Source organism: Emydura macquarii, unplaced genomic scaffold, assembly GCF_026122565.2.
Source record: "Emydura macquarii macquarii isolate MOO-44397 ecotype Brisbane River unplaced genomic scaffold, CSIRO-AGI_Emac_v2 contig_1644, whole genome shotgun sequence".
Lineage (NCBI taxonomy): Eukaryota > Metazoa > Chordata > Testudines > Chelidae > Emydura > Emydura macquarii.
In genome coordinates this window covers 6,598,625-6,625,446 of record NW_027131781.1, presented here as the reverse complement: position 1 = coordinate 6,625,446, position 26,822 = coordinate 6,598,625, and the positions used below count along the sequence as shown (strand labels likewise).

At 47.2% G+C, this 26,822-nt stretch overlaps 1 protein-coding gene across 1 annotated transcript in view; it reads left to right on the top strand.

Moving 5' to 3' along the window:
- LOC137158306 (gonadotropin-releasing hormone II receptor-like) overlaps positions 1-25,612 on the top strand; it is a 29,860-nt gene extending 4,248 nt beyond the window's left edge. Inside the window, exons 2-4 of the mRNA XM_067556092.1 lie at positions 18,342-18,857; positions 23,111-23,312; positions 24,154-25,612. Coding sequence (XP_067412193.1) covers positions 18,342-18,857; positions 23,111-23,312; positions 24,154-24,563 — 1,128 coding nt within the window. The 3' untranslated portion in view covers positions 24,564-25,612. The remainder of the gene's footprint in view (positions 1-18,341; positions 18,858-23,110; positions 23,313-24,153) is intronic.
- The last annotated feature ends 1,210 nt before the right edge of the window (positions 25,613-26,822 follow it).

Here is a 26,822-nt window from a genome sequence, read left to right as displayed (position 1 = left end):
TAGTTTTGATGCGTGACTGTGGTTACGATTAACCATGTGAGACACAAGACAAATGGCAGCAGGCTGGGGATAGGTTTGCAAGCCTCTCAAATGGCTTCTGTGGTCTATAGAACTTGTTGGAGTTGGGGAAGCTTTGGCCGGTAACTCAGATCGAGTGAGCCGGCTGATGATGAAGTGGTTCAGCGTGATGCATGCTGACGGGCAAGGGCAGAACCTCTCTACACGTAAGAGCCTGTAGGATTAGAACCGGGCAGGTTCGGGGCTGCTGACGTTTCCGCATCACCACTGGGAGCTCAGGCTGGCTTTCTGCTAGAGGACCAGGCTGTGGAGCTAGGCTTGGCAGGAAGTACCACCCAGCAGGACCTGAGTGGCAGCCCCTCAGAGCCCACTGATTGGCTGCGGCTAGTATTTAAACCAGGAAATCATCATGGGGGGTTGTCTGAGCAATCATGCAGACTGACTGCCTGTCCTTGCCCCAGACACTGCTTGCTGTAGACCTTAGACACTGGCTACTGACCTTGATCCGTCCTCGACTTTACTATTTGATTGCGTCTATAACCTGGCACCTGACTCCATCTTCCTGGTATCCTGACCTGGTTTGACCCCACCCCGCTACTCATCTCCCGACTGCAACTTACCAGCTGATCAGTGCACACAGGTTGCCCACGGCCCGGCCCTGACACTAGGTTTGTCTTCACTGCAGGGTTAGCCCAAGCTCTTACTTGGGAGTTGATCCTAGCCCCTCCTCCCATCAAAAGCACAGCCTCTCACTTGTGTTTGGTGCTTTAAACCCAGGCTAGCTGGCCTGTCCTGGGGACAGGCTAGAGCTCAGGGGCTGCTTTCACCCAGGCTGTGAAGCTAAGCCACTCGAGTGCTCCTAGTCCTCCAAGGCCTTCCCACCATTCCCCCAGTGCGCCCAGAAAGACAGACAGATGTAAGCCAGGTCTGAGTGGCACTCTCCCTGCTCAGCAGCTGAAAGGGGGGCATGTTATTTGCATGGGCTTTGTATTTGCATGAGGACAATTAAGTGCTCAGCATATTGCATAAGCACACTAGATGTTGAGCATGATGGGAAATGGTCAGTGTGTCTGGTATTGTGTTACAAGTCACTTTTGTGTTACCTGCAGGGGTAATGAAATGTTGTCCTTCGGTTGTGTGAACCAATGGCATCAGATCTGTGCTTAGCCTGTTCTGATAAAAAAAATTCACTCTCACCCCAACAGAGCCCGAAAAGGGTGGCGGACGGATGTTTCAGCATTGCAAGGGGAAAGAGAGGGGTGAGAAGTTTTCTGTTGAGATTGCACTAGCCCTGGCAAAGGGCCACCCTCAGGCATGGATTGAGTAGAATGAATGGTTCCTCTCGGAGTCTTTTGTTTGTTAAAAGCAGGGACATTGCTTCTGTGTCAGTAGAAGGTTTTCCCATGAGCTGAAATTCACTAAGAGCTGAATCACTAGAGAGACTGGGAAACCTTGACTGAAAACCACCAGAGAGGTGCCAGCAGTGGGCAGCACCTGCAGATGGCAGGATCCGTCAGCGGCAGTAGATGGCAAGGGCAACAGCGGTCAATGCCAGCAGATGGTGGGATTGGTTGGCATCAGCAGACGGCGGGAGCAGGAGCGGTCAGCGCCTGCAGATGCCAGGATTGGTTAGCCTCTGTAAACAGAGGGGCGCCAGCAGACAGCAGGCGCCAGGAGCGGTTGGCACCAGCAGACGGCGGGAGCCAGCAGCAGGGACTCAGTGAGGCCCGGAGGTATCAGGAGGCAGCAGCAGAGGAGGCCTGGTCAAGCCTACGTCCGGCAGGAGCCTGCAGAGGGGGACTGGCTGAGCCCCAACCGAGAGGTGGACATTGCCACTATGATGGTCAGTATAAGGGAAAGCAAGAAGGGGCGGTTACTGCCCCACGAGCGGACAGTGCAAAACTGGACGCGGCCCCAGTCCTCTGGGATGGCTTTGGCTCATTGAGTTCATGAATTCTGTTTGCACCGTTTCCCAAACCAGTGCTGTGTTACTTCCCTTCTGTTATTAAAAGGTTTACTTTCTACACTCAGACTCTGTGCTTGTGAGAGGGGAAATATTGCCCGTTGGGGTCCCCAGGAGATAGTGTGTGATTTCCCAGGTGACTGGCTGGGGGCTCGAGTCAGTTTGATGTGGTATCATTGACAGGGATCCCGAGATATAGAACCCGGCTCTTGCTGCTGCCGACTCTGTCTGGCAGAAGGGTTACAATTTCTTGCACAATTTTACTGGGGAAGCTCACTGCAGAACTATGGGATGTGTCCTAGAAGCCCATCCTAGTGGGGTGGGGGTCAAGCCAGGTCAGGATACCAAGAAGATGGGGTCAGGTGCCCGGTTATAGACCCGGAGAAGTGAGGCAGCAGGGAGGATAGGGTAACTTGATTCTGGCTGTACAGCAGGGCCGCTCTCAGCCAGGCTCAGCGAATCTGGTGCTGATCGCCCGAGTTAACTCTCCGGAGAAGAAGCAGCATCTCTGTATGCCCCTCCACCCAAATACGTTCCAGGGATGGGATGTTTGTGTTGGGATCCCCACCCCTTTCTGGATTAGATCGCAGATCAGAAGGGGTCTGATTCTGAATAGGGCGTAGGCGATGGAGATCTCACAAGAACAGCTGATGGTGTGAAATTCTCACCATTTGTGGGTGGAGATCATGAGATTTTGTTACTGGCTAACTCGGAATCGCAGCCTGGTTCTGCCTTTCACCCAGACTCTGAGCCCTAGTCTAACCCTAATCTAGACTGAGACCCAAACACCCCCGTTCAGCTACCAAAGCATTTCTGAACATTGGGCGTTTTATACATTTTTATAACCCTCGGCTACGATTTTTCCTTATTATGACACCAGCCTTGGAAACCAAGTGTGTTGTGTGCCTTAATGAAGGCAAGGTGTGAGAGCAATTACCGCAGGGTTCACTGCAGATGGGAACTGAGGTCCAATAACAGAGAGAGCCTTGTGGAATAAGTATGCCGTAGCTCTCAAATGTTTCCTTTGATCAGACATCTACCACTAAGGAAAATAAACTCTTTCCTCCCTACGATCTTGTCACATGAACACCCAGTAGATCATGTCCTCCGTGTTATCCACGGAGCACAATTTGTGCAGCACAGGAGTCATAAATGTGTCCTCAGACGAGTGGGGACTAATTAGAGTTCCATTTTCGGGCTCCAGCAGGAGTTCCAAAAAACCAAACAACTGGTGTGGACAGAATCAGGCAACGTTTGCACTAGTTTCTGCTCTTGCTAAAGGCTGGATCCTGCCTCCGCCTCTACCTCCTGGGGTTGTTGTACTGTGCAAGGGCAGGAAGGATCTGGGTGGCTCACTGCATCCCGCTGCAATGCTGGCCAAATGTAGAACATCTCCCACTAGTGGCTGGTCCACTAGAAGATAATAGCCTACTATGTAGGAACTAATGGAGTTCCTCTGCTAGTTCAGGCAGCAGAGGTCTGCGATGTAGTCCTGGAAGTCCTAGGTTCAAACCTTGTTGCTGACACAAGCAGGAAGCTGTTACACGCGTGTGCAAGGCAGGGCCAGAGGGTGTGCTTCTGTAAAGGTGTTAGGGTGCTACTGTGGCCTCAGAGCTGAGATAGCTGCCATGGTGCAGTTCTGTGGCTTGAGAGGAGGCTGGATTCCTTTCCCCCTTCGCACCCAGGCTGGGTGCTGGGCTGACGTTTTGCCCCAAGAGGTACTGGTAGATATTACTCCACCCCATTGGACGTCATTCTTTTTGTTTCACCAGTTTTCTTCTCTTTGCTCATTAATGTGCAAAACATTGTGCTGGTTTCAGACCCATGGTTGGGGCACGTCTCCATCCCCCCGCCAGCGTAGCACGAACTCTTTGTACAGCACACACAAGTGAAGCGGTCCTTGAAGTACGCTCCCAACCTTTATCGTTGTAGTCAGGGTGATGGATATTTGTATTTATAAAAGCATCCAGCTCTTGGTGAAATGTAATGTCCTGAGCTATACAGGAGGTCAGACTAGATGGTCCCTTCTAGCCTTAAACTCTATGAATCTATGAATTTTCTTAAAAGTAATGAGCTTCTGCTTCTGCATAAGTGGAGTGAGGGAGGAGAGAAGGGATCTAGTAGCCAGGATGACTGGACTGTATATGTGGCCCTGCCACTGCTTTCTCGAAGTGATTTTAGGCAAGTTAACCTCTCTGTGCGAGCTAGCCTGCCTCAACTGCTCTGTGCCTCAGTTTCCCTCGCTCTGGCGTGAAGATGAATTGCCTCACAGGAATATTGTCAGGCTCGGTGAATGTTTCAAAGGACTTTGAGCTCCTGGCATGAAGGCTGCTCTGGAAGTCCATGGTTACTCTCTTTATTTACACAGCTGACAGAGCCGTGTCCACCACGCGAGGCGCTTTATGGAATTAGTTCTAGCTCAGCACAGTGATTTTGAAAATGGAGCCCAGATAATGTTTTTAATGATAAATGGGAACTTCGCAAACATATTTTTAACTTGTGAACTTTCTGGCCGGTATCAAGAAGTCATTCCAGCAGTGAGCTCATTTCCCTCCTAACCCAAGGAAATGACGGCATGGATGCTGGTATTTACTCACAGAAACTCTGTACGTTAGATGTCCTCCCTGACTAGACTTGCTGTTTCAAATCCAACATGAGGCAGAAGTTTCCTTGGACAAGTTGCTTTTGAAACAACACAAGCCTTTACAAAAAATTAAGGGGAAAAATCAGTATCTGAATAACTCTATTTGAGGCTATAAATTATTCTGACCAAACAGAAATATATCCATGTGAACAAATAGATAATAAATGTAGATTATTCTCATTACCAAAACAAAGAGACGTTACACACAGTACATTGTATTAAGATCACCTTGCTCTCTTGCCAATGTCGCAGGTTACCTTTGTCATTAACCTTTTCTTTAAGTGCTGAAAACAGCTGACGGAAATTTGTGCAATGTTGTTTTGCTTTGACGGCTTGATCCTGTGATGTGCTGGGGCCCCTCAACTCTATTGCAGTCAGTGGGAGAGGAGGGTGCTCAGCTCCTCCAGGCATGGCACTCTACATGTATCTTGAAGCGAGGACTCAGATGTGTAGCGTTGGGAATGTCAGGTTTGGCAGCTGATAAAAGTAGCTCATGGGAATTTCATATCGTTCCTGTTCACTTTTAGTTGCTTTTTTTGGTAATAAGAACAATAGTTTCCCATTATTCGTTTGTAACCACAAATATTTCAGAACATACGTGATACCTAAATGTACAGGGCCAAATTTTGCTCTCTGTTACGCCAGTGTAAAGCTGACTCAATACTCTGATTCTATTAGAGTAAATTCTAACAGTTTATTCCAACAGAGACTCTAGATTTATACTAGAGTAATAGATCAGAACTTGGCCTTTATATCCTTTCAGAATGCAACTTCCTTGCAGATGTACAGACTGTTGCAGCAGAGAAACAATGTCCTCTGGTTCTGCTATCTAACGCTATTTCATAATCTTGATGACCAAAAATCTGATAGTCAAACCGATTAGATAATACGTCAGTTGATGGTTGCAGAACTTTCAAGAAGACCTCTTGAGAGGCAAGAGAAAACAGACAAGAGCTATTGTGCAAAAGCAGAAAATAATAATTTTAATACACACAACTGCACATTAAAATGAGGCTTATCCTTGGCCAATACATTCCTGCATGACAGCATGATTTAAAAAAAAAAATCCTCCCTGAACCAGAACAGAAGCCTTTTTTTAATATAACTAATGGCTGGAAATTTCAAAAGAAGAATCCTGATCCATTGTGACATCATGCAGTAGTGAAAGTGGAGAGATGTTCTCTAGACTGGGAGGTTTGCAATGGGGGAAGAAGCACAAATAGAGTATACATTCTTGCCTGGATATTTCATGGGTTCAGGGCAGTTGAAAAAGAATGAATTAAAAAATACATGGAGATTGTCATGCTCTTTGGAATCAAAGTCCATGTTAAACAGAAGGGTTTGACTGAAGAAAACCACTACATTAATCAGGCTTCCACTCAGCTCATGTTCCAGCTTTGTCTGCCTTGTTTACCAGAGGCCGCATTCTGTTTGGAATTCCATATAACACAGGCACCTAGTGGTTGACTAATGTAACTGTAAGTAAACATATCAGGCTCAATTCTCCATTGTCTGCAGGCATCACCTTCTCCCTTTCCATTCCCCAACACTCTTCCTCATCTTCCTTATGGTGGATGATTTATCTCCTGCACAGGAGGCAGAATGGCAGGTGGTTGGGCTAGGACAGGAGGCAGCAGCTGGGAGGCAACAAGTGTGACAGATTAATGCCAATCAGGTGATAGACTTACTTCACACAGGCCACCAAACAGCCATTAGATGTGTGTCAACTTTCAGACAGACATTACAGACCTGGGTTGGATTTGAACTGGTGGCCTAGTGGTGAAGATCCAGTTTGCTGGAGGGGTTCCAGAATAACTGGACAGCAAGCTTCAACAGAACAAGAAAAACACAGACACAAACCCCCACATAGGATCTCAGAGCCCAGGCTCCACCTCACATCTATGCTGCAATTTTATAGCCCTGCAGCTCGAGACCTGGCCCAGCCATGGGTATGCAGCGGGTCTTTTATTGCAGTGTAGACAAACCCTAGGTGGCTGGACAGGTAATACAGACCAAATGCTACTACTGTTTTGTACGTGAACCCCTCTGAGGAAGACTCAGGAAACTTGATAACAGAAAGGGAAATGTTTATTCCTCTCAACCTTTCACAGAGCTCACATTCTTCCTTTCCTTCTCCTCCTCCTCCTCCTCCTGTGGGTGCATCCTGGGAATTGTAGTTCCTGGACTCAGAGCAATAGGGAGCTCCTAGGAACAAACTTACAAACACAAACCGGGGAAGCTAGCTGCACCGACCTAGATACAACACACTGCTTTTCCTACCCGTGTTTCTAGGCTTGGAACAGAGCCAGGCTTGCCCACAAACAAACAGCAAAAGCATTTCAGCCTCCACTCTGCGTCATTTATGGGTTTATTGTAAAATGATCCATGCTGACTTGTCTCAGCCGGGACTGTGTTTTTTTTCCAGAATGGATAGCTGTGCTTCCTATGGGACAAAAGGGGCTTCATAACAAGAACTAATCTAGAAAACAGGGCAGCTGAACCAAGTGGGGGGAAAACACGCATCAAGGTTTCCATTAAGTTGTTTGTTGGAAAGAAGCAAGAGATGCAAACCATTGCCTTTTGCTCCCACTGGAACTGTTTCCCCATCAGAGCCTCACCTGCCACTTCAGAGCCACACCGGGGTTCTCCTCCGGCTGCACACGTGGTTACTGATGCGGGCTGACCTGGCGCAGTGGGCGGGAGAGGAACGTAGTCTCTCTCCCGGAACCTGTAACTGCCATTAGCCCTAACTGTTATTCTTAAGTTGTCTAAGCCGCTTCTCATCGTCGTTTTATCCATTTCATGTCAACCGCTTCCCCTCGACGTGGTCCCTGCAGTGCTGCAGGCAGAGGAGACAGAGCAGTAGCATTGTGACATGAACGGTACCTCAGCCAGCCGTTGCTCATTCCGCCAAGCCGAACCCTGCAGCCTGCCTTGGTCGTCTCTCCGCTAGACAGTGCCTATCTGGTGCTGCAGGTAGAGGAAGCAAACCCCGGCGGGGCACTGTTTCACTGAACTCAAACAGTTCCGACTGGGCGACGGTAAATGCACGTGCCTGAGCCAAGCATAGCGTGGAGGGAGCCGCGGTGCAAATCTCCAGCCTGACTCCTCGTCGGCCAGTACAGCGCCTGATCTGATGCAGCCCTTGCTATTCCTTCCAGTCCCGCACCCCTGGCGCCCCATCCTCTCGGTCAAAGCACCTCAGTCCTGACCTGCAGTTCCATTTGCTGACTCACTTCAACCAATGGGATGGAAGTATGCAAATGAACTGGCGGAAGAGAGGGAGGGATGACTGGCCGAGTTGTCTCTGATGTCACAATGCTCCTCCGCAGGCCGCGTCCAATGGGCACAGTGTGGAGGTCAGGCATTTCTGGTGCCACCATAATCACTAGGGTTCTGCCCACTGCCGCCTAGGCCAGTCCCGGACGTTTTAGAAGTGAGCAGATGGGATCTTCCGAAGTTATCCCATGACGCACGGATGGGCAAGCAGCAAAACGGCAGTGAGCTGAGTGTTAGGCCTCACCTTGCCCAGCCAAGGAGCACCTAGATGCTCCGTCAGAGATCTCCATCACAGAGCAGGGCCCTATTATGCTGGCGGCTGGGCAGACCCATTGGGAGAGCCAACACCTGACCCAATGAGCTTACAGTCGAAACAGACCAGCATGCCATGGCCCATCCTTTCACTTGCGTCTCTGCTGAGATTGCCAGGAAAGGTGCCAATTGTAGGGGGCGTGTTTTGTGAAGGAAACTGGACTGACAAACCTCCCGGCAGCTCACTGCCGTAAGAGGTAATGCTAGTCACTCCCTGCTGGCTGGGGCTGTAGTTGTCAGAGCCCTGCTGAGCCATCCATTCCCCTGGTCTTTGCTACTATTTGGATTACGTCCAAACACTTAGCCATTCTTTTGAAAGGCACATCACATTCTTCAGTGTCTATGTGCTGCAAACTCTTGCGGTGGCAGATTATAGGGCCTGGTCTCAGCCTTTACCAAACCACGACTTCCCACTCATCTACCCGGGACCCCTTCTTATTTAACAATATGAGAGAGCCGGGTGGTCCTGACCCCCAGACTGAGGACCCAGGGTGTAGAGTATTTCTGTATTTCATTCATGGGTCTGTATTCAGAAGGGGTCTGCACCATTTTACACCAAGTGTGACTCCATTGATTTCAACAGTGTTACTCCTGATTCTCACTGGTGTGTGAGATTCTTCAGGCCCAATGTTTTTCAGGAAGAGACAGTGAAAGCAAGAAAGACAAGCCTGAACTCAGTGTTTTCTTTGGGGTGTTTTTGGACTCTAAAGTAAATCTATTTCACACCCTGTTAAGCAGTTGACCGATTCCCTGCAAGTCAGACTGTAGCCTGGGCCCTTGTTTTGGTCACAAGGTGCAAAAACCTCCTTTAATTTCCATGACATGAACCTATGCCAAAGAGGTCTTTTGCATTGGAGATGGAGCAGATTTGCTTTCAGAGGAGATAATGCGTTACCTTGTTGAAACATGTGAAAACACAGTCAAGCTCCTGGAGAACAGCTTAGCAGCAACAGAGCCAAACGATTCCAGTGAAAGGATGTGTCCCCTCCTGACCGGGAGAAGCAACTGTGTGTAAAGAGGAGACCATGTGATAGTAAATTGATATTTGTCTACAAACAATTGTAAATATATTGTAAATTGTAAATATATTTTAATGATGACCATTTAGTCTGACCCCCTGCATCATGTGAACCATTGAAATTTACCCAGTGATTCCTGCCTCAAGCCCATAATGTCTGGCTAAGCTACACTGCATAGCCTATTTTTGTAGAAAGACATCCAGTCTTGGTGTAAAGATTGCCAAGTGCTGATGAATCCACCACCGCCCTCAGCAAGTTGTTGCAATTGTTTATTACCCACGCTATTAAATCATTGCACCTTATTTTGAGTCTGAATTTACTGAGCTTCAGCTTCCCACCACTGGATCTTTTTATACCTTTGTCTGCCAGAGCCCGTTACAGTGTTTGAAAGCATTCATTAGATCAGATGCAGTGTGTGATACCGAACAATAAACTACAGAAGGAAATAATATGCCCATCCCCCATTTGGTTGTCCCTCCGTATACAGGAGTTAATCAGAAGAAACCTCTTGTGCTAGCCCAGGGTTTTTAGAACAGGTAAACTTGCACATCACTCTAGTGCATGTCAATGGTGTGGCGATCTGAACAGCACGTTCTCTGTCTGGTGAGTGTTTCCTTGCTGAGTATCTTAGCAGATGATGAAGAGATCACAAGGGATTTTCTAACGCTTTGTTTGTTCCCTTTGTTTTTAAGAAGGACAACATGTACTGGTGGATGCTTACAAAACCATTCAGCGTCCCTGCCAGATAGTCTGAAAAGCAGATTTGTCAGCCTCTAGCCTCCTCCAAACCTGTTCTCTCCACTTGAGGTTAAATGTGCTGTTTGCTGACAATCCATCTACTCTCTCTCTGTCTTCATCCTTGGCTTTATGAATGGTTTGTAGAGCAAGTGCAGGTTTTCCCTGGGCACCCGGAGTCAACATTTGTCTGATGTTGGACTGGGAGCCAGGAAAACCTGGGTTTTAATACTGGCTCTGACAATGACTCCGTGTGTGTGACCACTGAATTTTTCTGTGCCTAAGTTTCCCTGTGTGTAAAATCAGAGGTGCTGTGGGGATTAATTAGCTAATAATGTCTGTAAGGTACTTTGCACCAACTCCTCCTCTTTCATAGATTCTAAGACCAGAAGGGGCCAGGTGATTATCTAGTCTGACCTCACGCAAAACTCAGGCCTGGTCTATACACAGTGTTTGTACCAAGTGACCTGTAAGGTTACAGGCTTTGTAATCAAACGGTTAACTTGGTACAATCCTAATATGGATGTAGCTATACAGTACCAAGCTGTACCAGTCTATGGCACCTATATAGCAATATAACTGCATCCACACTAGGGGTTTTACTGATTTTAATTATGTCCATTTCAAACCAATATAGTTAAAGTGGTACAAAAACTGTGTGTGGACAAGCCCTTGGTTACCCCAGTATGAACTGAGGTAGCTTGACTTACGCTGGTGTATCTAAGAGGAGAGTTTGACTCGTCAAGTTATATAATTAGGTTGTGGGGTCTCGTTCCCTCAAATACACAGGTACTGCTCCCAAGTGGTTTTATCAGAGAAGCACATTGCGATAGCAATTTTCCTGGTGAAGAAGCAGCTCCTTTGTATCCCAGCCTGACAGGTGTTCCCACCCCCCACTCAGTAAATAACAGCATTGCCAGAAATGACTCTCATTCTCTCAATAAGAATAAAACTGAATTGAGATCATTTTTACAGGCTGAAATCAAGCTCTGGGCTTCAATACACTTGTACTGATCAAACGTGAGGCCCCTGGTGATCTCTTTGCAACCAGCTCGCTTTCCATTATGAAGAGCCTTGGGATCAGCTCTGTAAGAGGAAAAGTCAGTGCTTTGACTAGAGGCTGAACTCCCAAATCAGCGAAGAATTAAAAAATGTAACCAGGCGCCTGTTTTCTGTGCTCTTCTGCGGCAGCTGGAAACAGGCAAAGTCAGCTGCTCCCAGATGGCTGATTGTGTTGAAGATGGCCAGACTGAATGCTCATTGCTTGAGTGAGAATTCATTGCCCCTATTAGAGCTCTCACTGACGTCCTGATCCAAGGTACGGTGTGGACAGGCACAGGGGTGACTGTTGCCTACTGTGATTGTCTTTTGGAGCCCGGATGCCTACACACCGCAGTTAAGCAGCCCCGTAGCCTGAGTCAGCTGACACGGGCCAGCCGCGGGCGTTTAATGGCAGGGTAGATGTACCTTGAATGGCTTCACTGAGGAGGCTAGCATCTGTATGTCACTGCACAGGCCTGATATAACAAAAGCCTTTCCTAGGGCATAAATTACAGCTACACAAAATAATGCTGGAGGAATGCATGCCCTTCCCCCACCATTACTCAAACCAAAAGGCATCCCGGAGCAAAATATGCCCACAGTTTTCCGGTTATCATTGGCTGCTAATGAATGGAGAGGGACTCGGTGCGAGTTAGCCTCTCTAATCTCCTGGATGAGTTCTGCATGGCTTTATCTTTCGTGGAGAAGCATGTTCTGCTGCAAGACAGGAAGCTGTCCTCTTCCTCCACTGTCTTCAGGAAACCTGATCTATGCATGCTGTCTGAATTGCAGCTGTGTTATGACACTGTCTGGGCCTCGGGGGTAGTCCACGGGTTGATGTCACCATTTGGTACAAAATGACATTTCCAGGAACAAGTGTGTTTTGTAAGTAATCCAATGTCCATCTGCTCAGCAGCGATTGTTTGAGAAGCGAAGTTGGAAGGCAGCATATTATGAACCAAATCCTGAAAAAGGTCAGTTTTGGTTCAACCCGAAACTACTTTTTAAAATTATTTTTTTTTAATTCTGAGCAAACTGAACAATCCATTATTCCCACAGCCATTCCGTGGTCTATTTGTTTTTCACTCAAACATTTCTCTCCCTCTGCTCCTTTTTTCACCTGTTTGCACAGGCAATTAACCACTTTTCCCCTCAAAAATCAATCAGTTACAAACGACCCTAATTCATTTCCACTCACAGATATCCACGTTGTGTACACAGCTGCAGTATTTCCATGCACGCATTTGGTGTGCAAATATAGGGACATTTTGCACATAACCGTTAGGCACCTAGCAAGTCATGCTCTCCAGGGCTTTCCCTCTCATTTCCTTTGTTAATCTGTGTAATTCTGGGTGGTTTTATCTGTATGTAGTTTCTTGTACAGGGCCCCTTGGAAGAAAAGGTTGCCTTATTTTATATTGAGTCACTAGCACTCAGATCTTTTGTGTGAATAAATATCGTTATTGCCTCTCCTCCAGGGGATTGTAACAGCTTCTCTAAAGGTCACAGCGTTTGGCTCGAATCCATAATTATTCATGAAACCAGGGAAAATAATGTGGCTTGCTATTGCTCCCATGGAAATCAATGGGAGTTTGGCCATTTAATCTCCTTGGGTCTATTGGTTTTGCCTGTATGTTTCAATTACACCTAGAATTCTGCACTCACTTGCAGGGCATCACAGACAGAGCCAATGTTTCGGGGTTCACACACCCTGAGGTTTACTTTGAGTTGCAGGTGTGAATAATTCCCTGCTTCAAAATTGAAACTTGGCAAAAAGTTTTGCCTAACTTTCAGGTCGAAACCACTTGGTTTTGCACAAAGCCATCTTGTTTTGTGTGCTGCCCATGAAATATTCAGCTCAGATTTAACAGGTTTGCTGGTAGGTTTGAGAACCTCAGCAATCTTGGCCTGCATCTGGGCTTTGCAATAAAACTTGATGGCACGTGTACATCACCCCATTGCAGGTTTGGTTACAGAAAACTGACCCAGCTCTGGGAGCTGAAGGCTGAACCATACCTCCGCTGACTACTTGGAGGCGCCATCTTCTGGAGACTCGTATGAATGTCGAAGACAGCATCCAAAGTTATTAACTAAGTTTTAGCATTGACCCTTTCATGTGATTTTCTTTCTGATACACACAATTCAGTGTGTGTGAGACTTCTAGTTACCCACACGGGTGTTATAGCCCATCTCTTCATCACTGTCCTTATGTCATCCCAGGAACTCTTCTTTCTTTACAGCACCTGCTTCCGCATCTCCTTCCCATGGGCCAGAGAGCAGGACATGCAACCCTCAACACCTCGCCTTAGATCATCTGGCAGGAGAGGATCCTTTGAACAGCTGATCCTCTGCACAGATTTGTACAGGGAGTTAGGCATTGTTCCACTCAGCTCTCTAAGTCACACTGGTTTTGCTACGCTAAGTCCCATTTTCAAAAGTGATTCCGGCATTGTCTAAATCCCATTGACTTGCCATGAGATTTAGTCTTTTAGGACTAGAGCCACGAAGAGATGTAGGTACCTAACTGCCACGTTAGGTGCCTAAATCCAAAATATAGATCTTCAGAACCTCGGTTCAGCTGCTGCCTACATCTCTGCTGGTAATGTCCCCTACATTTCCGCCAGGGGGCCTGTGCTCTAATGCCTCTGAGGGCAGGGAGAGGGGGCAGGTGGTTATGGTGTACGCTACGTCCAGGCCAATGGGAGGTGCCTGAGTCCCTTTGAGGGGCAGAGCTTAAGCCACACCCCTCTCCTAAGCCTTTCCTACTGGCTATCTTAGGCAGCTCCCCGCTCAGCGTGCTGACTTCTGGGAATCCCGTCCGTGGGTGCCCAGCTGTCTCCACGCATTGTATAGAGAGCCTGGGCATCTAACTCAGGACTGACGATTCCACTGGGGGCAGAATGTCTAAAATTGGGTGCCAGCCTAATTCCTTTGTGGATCTAGTGCTGAGCGCCAAAGTCTCTTTTGAAGGCGGGTCATGGGCTTCTGAGTCACTAAGGAACTTCTGAAAATTTTAACCAAGACCTTTGGTTCCTGTCCTCCTCTTCTCTCTGTATTTAATTCCCAATTAGTGACTTTCCATTCTGAATCACATGCCCTCCTTGTTAATCTCAATCAGTGGGGCTAATAAAGAGCTATATGATCCTGGAGCATTGCTGGGTGTGTGCTTTTGTATGCATGCGTGTGTGTGTGAGCATCACAGTTGTCTAAGCAACCACGTGCTCACAAAGAATTCATGTAATAATTACCGATTTACGGACAGCCAATGCACTGGAATGGTGATGCTGTGCCTGAAGAGGCAAAATTCAGCTGCACTGTAAGCAGGTGCAGTGTCTGAATGTGGCCGTTTCTCTGAATACAGCAGATCTGCCATTGTCTCCTATGCCTGCTCATTAAATCCTCAAGTGGGTGGCTCATTATATCCTAACGAGAAAAGAGGCCAATTTAATCATTAACATTTGAAAACCCAAAGCGCTCCCACACTGGTCCCTGCATGGATCCAGTCCAAGTGCTCTACTGAAATGTCTGTGGTACCTGGACATTCACTGCTTGATATCTGTTTTCACATATGAGCCAAATCTTGAGGTCCATGTTCTGGTTTTACCCAGTCCATCTGCAGGTTTGCCTGTATATGGACCAGGTAAAAAATGGAATAAGGACCTAAGGTTTGACCCATGGCAAAGAATTTTTTCTGCTTTTCTTTAGAGCAGTTTGATTCAGGACCAGGTTAATGTGTGTGTTTCATGATCTCTGTAGCAATACGATAATAATAAGGATGCAGCAATATTATATATAGAGCTTCCCATTCAGACCCCATCCCATCACAGAGGTTCTGCAAATCAAGTTAAAATACAGACCTAACGTGCATCAATAAACACCTCTTCTAAGCCCTGAATGCCCTGGAGCAGAGTAACTGAGGAGCGCTCCCCCCCCTTTCCTTGCACATTGTTAAAGCATTTTGCTAGGCTAACCTGTATGACATTGGGCAGTGGGGTCTCTCTATGATAATTCCAGTGGCAGGAGTACAGAGAGACTTATCAGGATGCGCTCCTCTTGTGCACAGACAAAGCACTGTAACAGCACTCCCATCCACCCTGCTATCTCTCTGCACCTTCTCTTTCCTGGGAGGCAGATCTGCATCATGGAGACTGCTGGATCAATGCAGCAGAGGAGCCGGCTGAAATTTTTGGCACTGGCTAGGAAGAAAAAATAGAGAGGCAGCGTTTTCCTTTCCCTTAGGGGCGTGTGGATTCCAGGTGCGTTCCCATCCAATGAATTGGATACAGCACCTCCAATCAGCAAAGATACAGGGTTTCCTTCGGTGTCATGCCTCCTTTCTGTGGATGGGCAATAATAGGAGAAACAACCAGTTTGGGACTGTCGTTGCTACTGCTTTTTGTTTGCCTTTTGGTTTTGATCTAGGAATCCGGTAATGTTTGTGCTTACTTTCTTTGTGGGGGCTGCAGCAAAGCACATAGCTGGAACTAAATGTGGAGTGTAGAATAAATGACAGTAAGGTTAAGAGGTATGGCAAGTGTAAATGTATAGTAGCAATAGATTAGTTGGAAAGCAGGATGTAGATTCCGTCTCTGCTGATTGTTTTATTTCTGTAATTTCACCAGGGGAAAGGAGATTATTTCTGTGTAAGCGAAATGAAGCATCAGCCCTGGCTGCATGAAACGCTTTGCAAGGTGCTCGCGTTCCTTGGTGCTGATTGTTGGTGTTCTAAGTTTGAAAGTCTTTGCCCTGGAAATTTGGTTTGTTCACAATATCATTCTGTACCGGAGCGCAGGGCGATTTACGTGGAACAATGGTGATTCTGTACTGTTGTCACCTGGGCGAGCATCCTGATATTGAAATTGTATGGGTCGCAGATTTCTCTAGGGAAAAAAACCATATATAAACTCTTTAGAGACGGCTGGGGGGGAACATATGGGGAATGACTTCATGTTCACCATCAAGATGAATGAAAGAGGGGGTGTGAACCTCTTCACATCACTGAGAAATGCTTGTATGCATCTTTATTGTGAGCAGAAAGGAAAAAGAAATAGAATCTTCTCTCTCTCTTTTTTTTTAACCTCATCTTTTATTTCCTTTTGCTTACTGAACCCAGACCTCTGCTGCATGTCTCTGTTCCACTAAGCAGCAGGTGAGGTCTGTGGGTTTGTTTACACTGGAAATCAGAATAAAATATTGACAGGCAGCCCTGGAGAGCAGATTCATAATGACTGAAAAAGTGTCATGAATCTGGACCACAAAGATGGGTGATACCTGGAGCTGGTTTGGAAAAATCATGTCATTTGATTTGGGTTTTGCAGTGATTTTGGCAGTGGTTCAGAATCTGATCCTTTTCTCTCTGAACCCACAATGCTCCAGGAGTGTGTGTGTGCATAGGGATTGGCATAAATGATTCTAAAACAGGTCCCTATCTATTTCAAACAGAGCAAAATCAGGCATGGTGTGCTCTCTCTAAAACTTGCCATTCATGTTTTTTGTTTGTAAAACAAACCTGCCAACCCAGCCATGGGTCCTATTTTTTTTTTTTTGGCCTTCCAAAGTTCAGAGGACTCAGGCCAATGGCCCATCTCCACTTAGCACGTGATGAGTTTAGATCAGAGATTTAAAAAAAACCCAACACCTTGGGCCCAATTCATTCCTGGTGTAATACAGACCGACTACAAGGGTCTCACACCAAAGGTGACCTGCGGTGTCTAATTCTTCTAAGTGTGGTCTGTATTGTGCTAATATAGCTCAATGCTCTTATATTCCAGGAAATAAACAGAGAAAATTGGCAGCCCTGAAACATGTCCATGCTGTGAGTGAATAAATACTGGATGATTATTGCTAGGTATTTCCATGGGCAGAGTGCAGGACAAGTTTTCACAATATAGGCTGCTGTGTTATCGGCTGCCAGTGTGCAGAGACCACTGCCTGTCCTACTGACCAAGGTTGTCGTATTGTTTCCTTGTGCTCCTCCATCAGTTTGTCTATATCTATCTGTTTCCTCTTGTCTTATACATAGATTGTAAGTACCTTGGGCGGGGACTGTCTTTTTGTTCTGTGTTTGTACAGCGCCTAGCACAATGGGGTGCTGGTCCATGACTAAGGCTTCCAGGCACGACAGTAATATAAATAATAAATACTGAAGAATAATAATATAATCCCAGTGACCTGGACAGCACAATATGTGCGTGCCTGAGGTGCCATGACTGTGCTAACATGGATAGGAGAGGTATTTTTGCTCAGATTTCTTCCTCCCATGGAAATACACACGAGGAAAGGAAGATTCCGTAGGTCTCCACCTCCTGGAGCTTTCCTGGGATTGTGGTGTGAATGGATGAGATTTCTCTGCACACTCACGTACAACAGCCAGTGGATCTGTCCCCAAAGCCTCAGATTCAAGCACACTGCACAACAGCAGACACAGGAAGAGTTTAACCAAGGACATTGGGTTGGACACCCCTACTCTAAAGAAAAGTGCCAAAGGGTTTTCAATAAGGAGTCAGAGCCTTGGTTTTTAAGGTCTTATCACATGGATACTCCCCGCCACATCCAGATTAAACTTCATGGAACCCAGTGTATCTACTTCAGAACGTGCCAGCCACAGTTCCAGGAATTCCTGGTATTTCAGATACATTTAAGCTCCTCATTAGACCAGAAGTTCTTTATTTATGGTCAGTGGACCATCTGGGCCCCACAAAGCTCTTATTGGTCAACGGCATGGTTGGCTGGTCACATGGGAACTGCCTCCTTGTTTCCACCTGCCAAGCAGCATTGAAAAGTGCTCCAAATCTATTTCCATGTGAGCAGTTGCTATAGTCTCCATGGGGATGATGTGTGATTATGAAGAGGAGGAGGAGATGGTCCATGCAGAGGATGCAGCTCAATGAGATCATCTTTCCAGTAGGATGCAGCCCACACTATGGAAACTGGGAAAGGGAGAAGAAATTATACTGTTCTGTTGACAAATTGGTTGTTTGTTGCTTGTCTCTGCCTATTTTTGTCTCTCTTGTCTTTTAGCCTGTAAGCTCTTTGGGATAGGGACCGCCTTTTGGTTTGAATAGAGTTGAAATTTCATAGAGTTCATGGCTAGACTAGACCTTTAGATCATCTAGTCAGACCCCAGTGCCTAGCACAATGGGCCACCAGCCCTGGTTGGGGCTGTTAAGACACTACCAGAATAAGGACATTAAAACATGTGAGAATCCTTGACTAAGCCTATTAAGCTACCTTCTCCATCACATTTAAAGCTGTATCATGCTGAATGGGCACCTGACAGGGATTTCGGGACTAGCTTTCTTGTCTGATTTTGCCATTTGCTCTTCTATAGGGAATGCCTGAAGAGCAGGACCTTATGACTCCTCCTCAGTCAGCTGGTGTCGTGGATGAAAACCTCTCTGTTTCCAGCTACCCCGAGCCCTGGATCGAACCCACTTTCACTCTAGCAGCCAGGGTCCGGGTGATCATCACCATCTGCTTTTTCCTGATAGCAGCGTCCAGCAACTCAATAGCGTTGTACAGCATCATGAGGAAGAGAAGGAAGTCCCATGTCCGGCTGCTGATACTGAGCTTAACTGTGGCAGATTTACTGGTGACCTTCATGGTCATGCCCCTGGACGCCGTGTGGAACGTGACAGTCCAATGGTATGCCGGGGATCTGCCGTGTAAATTGCTGAACTTCCTCAAGCTGTTTGCCATGTACTCTTCAGCACTGGTGCTCGTGGTTATCAGCATAGACCGGCACTCAGCCATCCTCCATCCCTTTGCCTTCGCTAATTCCAGTCGACGCAACAGAGTCATGTTATGCGTAGCTTGGGTCATGAGCCTCCTGCTGGCCTCGCCTCAGGTATGAGCTCAACACCGTTGTAAAGCCGGGTTCACTTCAAACAGGAAGTGCCAGACTTTGGAATAAGCAAAAGTGAATGGCCACCTTGGGCTGGGCAAATGGTTGGGTGATAATCCCTAATCAAGAGGAAGGATGATCCAGTGGTTAGGACACTAGCTAGAGACCTGGGTTCAAGGCTCTGCTCTACCACCGACTTCCTGTGTGGCCTTGGGCAAATCGCTCATTGGCTCTGTGCCTCAATTCCCAGTCTGTACAATGGGCATAATAGCCCTGCCCTACCTCACTGGGGTGTTGTGAGGATAAATGCATTAGAGCTTGTGGCGTGTTCAGGTACTGCAGTGATGGGGAGCCATCTGCAGTACCTCGGAGAGATTGTTAATATGCCCATTGTTTTCCAAGATGAACCCAGGTCCTAACTTGTTGCTGAATTTTGTGGCATTGGAAAGAGTACAGAGGAGGGCAACAAAAATGATTAAGGGTATGGAACAGCTTCCATCTGAGGAGAGATTAAAAAGACTGGGGGAAAAGAGACGACTAAGGGAGAGTATGATAGAAATCTATAACATCATGAATGGTGTGCACAACGTTAATAAGGAAGATAGAAAATATAATGCCACAATATAATGCCATTGTATGCCCACAGTATTCAAGATGTGGGCCCATAATGGCATTCTGTAGTGGCATTAGATTTTCTATCTTCTTATCTATCCCTTTCCTGGTGGCTCCTAGCATTCTGTTAGCTTTTTTGACTGCTGCCAAACATGGAGCAGCTGTTTTCAGAGAATTCGTCTTATGGATGTTCATTCATTCATCACACCCCAGTGACAGCGGTAATTGTTACAATCTCCATTGCACACTGGGAAAGTGAGGCACAGGAAGATGAAGTAACAGGCCCAGCGTCATGGAAGAACTCACTGTCTGTGCCAGGATTAAAACTTCTATTCTCTGCCCCATGCCTGTCTCTGGAACCGCTCCAAGTTCTCAAAAATCCGTGGTCAGTGCATTCTGCAGACTAGAGTACCCTGGAACTGAGATGAGCCCTCAGATTAGCCCTGATTGGCTCACTGCCACTTTCTGATTATTCCATCTTGTGAGGAAGAGTGAGTCAAACGTGGTGATGCCGTACCAGGGAGCAGCCAGGAAATGTCAATTGACATTTCGACTGGGCTGAGCATTGGAGGCAGTAGCTCCTGGGGTCCATTAGTTAAAATGGGAACCATTCATTCTTGAACCCCATTCTTTGCATGGGGATGCATTAGCTACTGCATTCCATTCACTTAACTGGGCATGCGTTTGCTATAGAATTCTAGTCTTCCTATGTGGTGTGAGCTGATTCGAAGTGTAATGAAACTACACTGATTCACACCAGCTGCGGCTCTGACCCCAGATTTCTAGGGGGGTAAATTTGCTAGTGATAGAACCTTTTTAATGACCTACCTGGCCACCTTCTTATCTGCCCTAAGAAATTCACATGAGAGAACTACATACAAATCTGCTATTGATACAATAGCTGGACATCCAAAAGATAATCAATCCATAGCTCAAACTACAGGCCAGATTCTGCTGTTATGCACAAATGACCTTATTCGGTGTGTTGCACAGTTGGGAATGAGAGCAGAATTTAGTCCTATGGCTTTCAGCTTTCATGACGTGCAGTGGGGTTGATCAACACCGCAACTGTAGTGGCCTTGTTTAACTCACTGTGGAGGATGGGTTATTTTGCGGTGTGCAAATAAGCCAAACCTTTTGAGTCTGAGAGAAAACGTAATCCAAAAACAGGTGGAGTATTGTCACTTCACCACGAGGCGTATGTCTCCTCTGCAAAAAAAAATCCCTGTGTCTGCGAGTCTCCAAGCCCAGGTCAGCTGACTCAGGCTCACGGGCCCCGCACTATGGGGCTAAAACTAGCCGTGTAGACATTCCTGCTCGGGCTGGCGCGCAAGCTCCGAGACCTGGCAATGGGAGTGGGTGGAAGCCCACTTGTGTAACAATGCAAACCCAAGGCAGTTGACCGGGGCTCTGAGACTTGCTGAAGCTTTTTTCTGCAGCGTAAATGTAACCTCAGTGCTTGCTGACAGGGAGAGAGCATCTGTCCCATATTAGTCCCCATCAGAACATCTCTTTGCCCTGCTCCTCAGCACATCTAGTAACCCTGAGGAATTAGACTCAGCCCATTGAGCACCCCCAACTGCAGCTAGCAGCTTCCCAATCCATTGTGCGGAGATTTGAAAACCCTACTGACTTAGACAGAGCTCCTGGCCTTGTCTGCGCTTGCCAAATATTTCCTCCAGTTGTTACTCGCTGGCACGGCCACGTTGCCAGCGACCACCAGCGCCTTAAGCCAACATGTTGGCAAGACCTGCTGAACCGAGGTGAAATAGCATGGTGCTTAAAACACCATCAGCTGCCTGGAACGCAGCCTACAGTAAATCCCCTCTTGTTGCCGCTCCCCACAGAGCTGAAATGCTGGCAGCAACAGTAGGAAATTTTGGCAAAAATCTCCCTGTTGACCAGCTCCATAGACCACTCTTCTAGGCAGCCTGCAGCATTCTTTCAAGGCAAGGTGTAGACATGAACCAGGTCATAACTATGCTGGGCTGGAGCAGCCACCTTGGAAAAGGGCTTCAAATGCAATCACTGCAGTGTGCACAGAACTAGCCATCTTCCTCTCCTGTCTATTGCTTCTGCCACTCTTTCAAGCGGCTCGTTCTAAATTCAGTAGTTTCATCAATGCAATAGTCAAAAGCACCCAGCAGGAAATGCCCACTGGTGTAACGCTGTCACTAGCTACCTGTACGGATGAGGAAACCTGTTAATCTATCTTTCTGGTACCAGAGACCGGCTTGCTGCCTTCCTAAACTGTATCAGGGAGATCTCAGGGGCTGGCACCGGTCCACAGACTGGTCATTGAGAAACACCATGCTAGATGATAATCAGACTATCTCTTTGGGAAGGGCTATAGGGCTCAGATCTTCAAATGTATTTAGACACCTAACTCCCATTGAAACCAATGGGAGTTAGGCACTTAACTGCCTTTGAGGAGTTGGGTCTTGATCTCTCATATCCAAAATATGGTGTGTCTGGACAACAGCTGTTACAAACTACTTAACCTGTCCTCCTCCCGCTGCTTATTTGGTGTGCAATTTCAGTGTTGCAAGGGCAGCCAAGTTGGGAGACTGAAAATATAGAGTGACTGGCATTCTTAAAGGTTAAAATGGAGACTTTTCATTCACAAGATGCTGCTGCTTCAGACAGCAATTGAAACGTCTGACACTAATGGAAATAAGTGGGGTGTATTGTTGGTTCAGAACAGGAAGCCACCGTCAAGTGAAAATAAATCTTGTGAGCATGAGATCTATGGTGCAGTAGTGGCACAAAACAATTCTGAGTTCCTGAGAGAGAGAAATGGCTCCTCACCCAGCTTCTGAATCCATCAAATATTGCATGGCTGGGAACAACATTTAAAAAATCCATCCATTGGTTTAAGAGCGTGTTGGGGGTTATTTTCTGCTAGTAGGCCGAGTATATTTTTGATACTGGAATCATTTTTATCATGCAGAACAGCATCATAATACATGGAAAGGAGAGACAAATCCACCTCAAATCACAGACTTTATCTCTGATTTATTTATAAGAACCTGGGCTTATAGAATTAATTGATGCATTTTCCAGTAGTTGGTACAATTTTGTCTATTTGCACCAAGTAAGGAATAATTACAGTCATGGCTGAGGTTTATTATCAAGGCCTGGAGAAAAAAACAAAGAGCTTTTCAGTTCAACCGAAGCCATTTTTCTCCTGCTGTAGCTGCAACCCAAACGTTGCAGTGTGGTACTAGTGCATGAGAACTGGACCATGGAATTGACCGTGAACGGACCAAACTATTGCTCAAAAGGAGGGACGGGCTGAGTCAGCAAAGAGAACATATGGTGCAAAGTCAATATTTATCCTCATGCTCTAACAAAGAGAGACAGAACAAGCCTTAATGTGGGGACAGATTATCTCACATCTGCCACTTCAGCCACATCTGCCACCCTCCTCTAAAGCACCTAGTGCTGACCACTGTCAAAAGAGGGTATTGAACTGGATGGACCTGTGGTCTGATGCAAATCCTATGTAATAAGGCATTTTTAAATGCTTTTTGGGTTTAATAATTGACGCAAGGTGTTCCCAGTCAGCCAAGGAAGGCGATTTTCATTGTGACAATGCCCCTTAACGAATGCTCTCTGAATGGGTGTTTCATTCTTAATTTCAGCTTTTCCTTTTTCATCTGCACACTGTCCCGGGTATCAATTTTACTCAGTGTGTGACCCACGGGAGTTTCCAAGAGCACTGGGAAGAAACCATCTACAACATGTTCACCTTTACCACCCTCTACATCGCCCCCCTGAGTGTCATGATTGTCTGCTACATCCGCATCATCTGGGAGATCAGTAAGCAACTGAAGATCAACAAGGGTGAGCAGGCTGTGGCTATTTTATACTTCCGTGTGATCTTATCGGTATTGCTGAGACATTGTACTTTTCCCTGCCAGAGCCCTTAGATTTCATAGGCATCTTATGTGGCATAATCAGCATAATTGCCTGACATCTCCAAGCTTGGAAAATGAGAAGCAGCAGATGTGTCTCTGGGGATGGGACGTCCTCTCTGATGAACATTTTCATAGGGGAGCCTTGTAAAATGTAATACTTGGTGAGAGAAATTGTACATATGGTGGAGAGGAGTGCAGACCATGGAATCTGCCACCCCTCTCTGCCCACTTCTTCCAGGATTATCATGCCCACACCTGCTACTGTCTTCTGCAGGCCTGATGAGAAGATATGGGGAGGGTGTGCAAGGGCCAGGGAGATAGGGAAGGGAGGTGGCTTTCTCTTCTTTATACTTCTTCAAGGCTGTGTAGGCCTCAGTTCAGTCAAGTGAATTTATGGTGAGGAAAGCCTTGAAACCTGACATCCTTATTCATCGACCCCCTGGGAGAGGCCCAACCCGGGCCTTGTTCATGACTTTAAGTCCCACTGAAGCCCTTTAGGGTGAAATACACCCCAATACAGAGGGCAAGTGCAGGCCTCTGGGCTCTACTTCAGCCCTATGGTAACTCAATTCAGCATCACCTTGTGCTTAATCCAGTGCCCATTCAACTCAATGGAAACTCTCCCATTGACTCCAACGGGCTTTGGATCAGACCCTAAGTCTTGAAGTCTTACTGACTTTGACGGGGACAGGGCGGTGAATGTTGGTCCCTTCTTGGTTGTCTGCTGCTGCAGCATATACAATTATCCCTTTGACTCTTCCCGGCAGGTCTGGCAAGAAGCAAAAATGACCACATCTCCAAGGCGCGAATGAAGACCCTTAAAATGACCATTGTGATAGTTGCATCCTTCATTATCTGCTGGACTCCATATTATCTCCTAGGCCTGTGGTACTGGTTCCAGCCAGACATGATTCAAAGCATGCCCGAGTACATCAACCACAGTCTCTTTCTCTTCGGCTTGCTGCACACATGCACTGATCCTATCATTTACGGACTCTACACCCCTTCCTTCCGAGAGGACCTAAGGATGTGTCTTAGAGGAATTGAAACGGTAATTACGGGGCAGGAGAGAAACAAACCAATGTCAAGTTCTGAGATGAACATAAAGGATTACATTATAAATGGGGGAGTGGCTTCAGGTGCTTCCAATGGCACAACCATCCACACGGTCTGCTAAAGAAAAGCATCTGGCAGGAGGACAGGAACTTGGTGTTCTTGATCAGGGGCGTTGCATTGGCCAATCGCTCCTATTACGGAGATTACCGGGGATGTCCAGTACTGACACTGGCATGTCGTTCAGCCATCCGCCCCTCCTAAATTAGGTTAGACTGGAACAGTCACCCGAAATTGATAACCAAGCGCCAGCTTCTGCCGCACTTACTCTGAGTTTCCCTGTGCTCTCCCAGGAATCCCATTGATTTCCCCTTAGTCTGGGCCTGGCTCCTTGTGCTCTGCTTCCGAGGACCCCTTGGAAACATGGGAGAGACTGAGAGAAGGGCTGACGTCCTGCTGCGCCACCCATTCTGCAGAAGTCCTTTATGCTGATAGTGTTCCCTGTGGGCTGGTTCCACCCGTTTTCTGGCCTTCTTAGGCCGCTCTGGGACCAGATGCAACCTACCGCAATGATTCCAGAATTCGGTATCTGCCAGCCTCTTCCAACCACTGTTTTTTGGGAAAAATATCTTGGCTTCTCCAATGTACAGAGAACGGGCCAGCCTTGCAAAAGAATGTCCTTTCCTTTCGGCATCTGTGGCATCATGGGGCTAAAGGCACGCAGGGACGGAGGTGTTTGCAGAACCGGGCGCAAAGGCTGAGTGCTTCTCACAGCCATGACTTCCATGACAAAAATGTGACATTTCAGGTTTTTTTCATACAAAGTCATGGTCTTGTCTTCCCGGCCAGCCTGCTAGTGACATCACCTCCTCCTCGGATTTCCACTCACCCGTCCAGCATTAAATGCTACTCCCATGCGTCAGAACCTGCAGATCCAGCCCGAACCCTTCCACTGTAATTCCTGTGACTGTTTCGAATCCCTGGGAAGTGAACTCGCGCAGAGCGCTTGCATTGTACTTTTGGATATACATACAGTGGAAATAAACAGTCAATGGACTGTGTGTGGAAAATCTTTAGCTGTGTCCGTGCCCTGCACCTGTCCCGGGAACTCTCCGAGCTATGCTTGAGTTGACGTGATTACAAATAAAAGATGCCAGTGTGGGTATTCTAGTAGCTTGAGGGCGTATGGTTTTCTGCCCGATCAGGGCAGTGTAACAACGCAGTTTGTTCCTGTTTCACCTTCGCACAGTGGCAGCCACATTATGCCCTCGCATTTAGTCCATGTGATGCAGCAGGAGCTGAGCTCTTTTGAAAATCTGGCCCTTAGCTTTTTATACATGATCTAGGATTTCTGGGTTTTCTTCTTGACTCGTCTATGGGGCAAAGAGGCACTGGGACAGGGCACTGGCTGAGAACTGAAGATTAAGCCAGCCCTCTGCCACTGGAGCCCTAACCAAAGGGGGAGTGGAGCCAGCTAAGCGAGCCTGTGGGGATGGGGCTAACGGAAGCAGCGGTTACGCTCATTTGACAGCCCTATACAGGCTCACAGGAAGGCACCCAAGGGGGGGCGTCCTGACCAGAGAGCAGGAGCAGCAGCAGCAGGGGTGGTCAGCCTGGGAGGGAGAATCCACAGTTGGCGGGGAGCTGCCCCCAGTTCAGGCTGAGACCGTGTGGCCCCTGAGCCTGCACTGTACTTGTAAAAGCCTGTAAATAAAGAGCATGAAGTGGGAGCACGAAGCTGTGATCTGCGCATGGTTTGTGGGACCGTAGGCCCGGAGCAGCAGGGGGGCCTGAGCTGGCCGGCTACAGGCACTTTATACAAAAGTTTGAAATGGACTCATACAGAATTACTAACCAAAATACAGCAAAGGCACAGAAACCAGCGCCTGTATCAACAGAGCGCGTGACTCGCCCCTCTGTTACATTAGTGTTACATGGAGAGGCAGCAGAGGAACCAAGTGGGGAATGAGACCTATAGGCAGTAAATGCGCTGAGCCAGATGCACCATGCTCAAATGCAGCTCAGGGAGTGGCCCTTTGAATTTATCCTTATCGGAAGTGCTCTGACAGCCTTTTCAATACTTGCAGTGGGATAGAGATGGGACATACAGACTCTGGGCCATATTCTTAGCTGGTGTAAACTGGATCACTCTGTGAAAGTCAACGGAGCTATGCTGATCATCAAAGGAGGCTGTGGGCCAGGTCTACACCGCAAATGGAACGATGTCTGGGAAACTGGTTAGAGCACACTTGTTCTCTAACCTAGTTACAAACATTGTTTCTGGGTGTAGTGTAGGCTGAACCTGGACTGTGGGTTGTAAATTGTCTGAAGCCTTGGTCACACCAGGCTGTGAGCTAGGCTAAGAAACATTTCCACAGTCCAG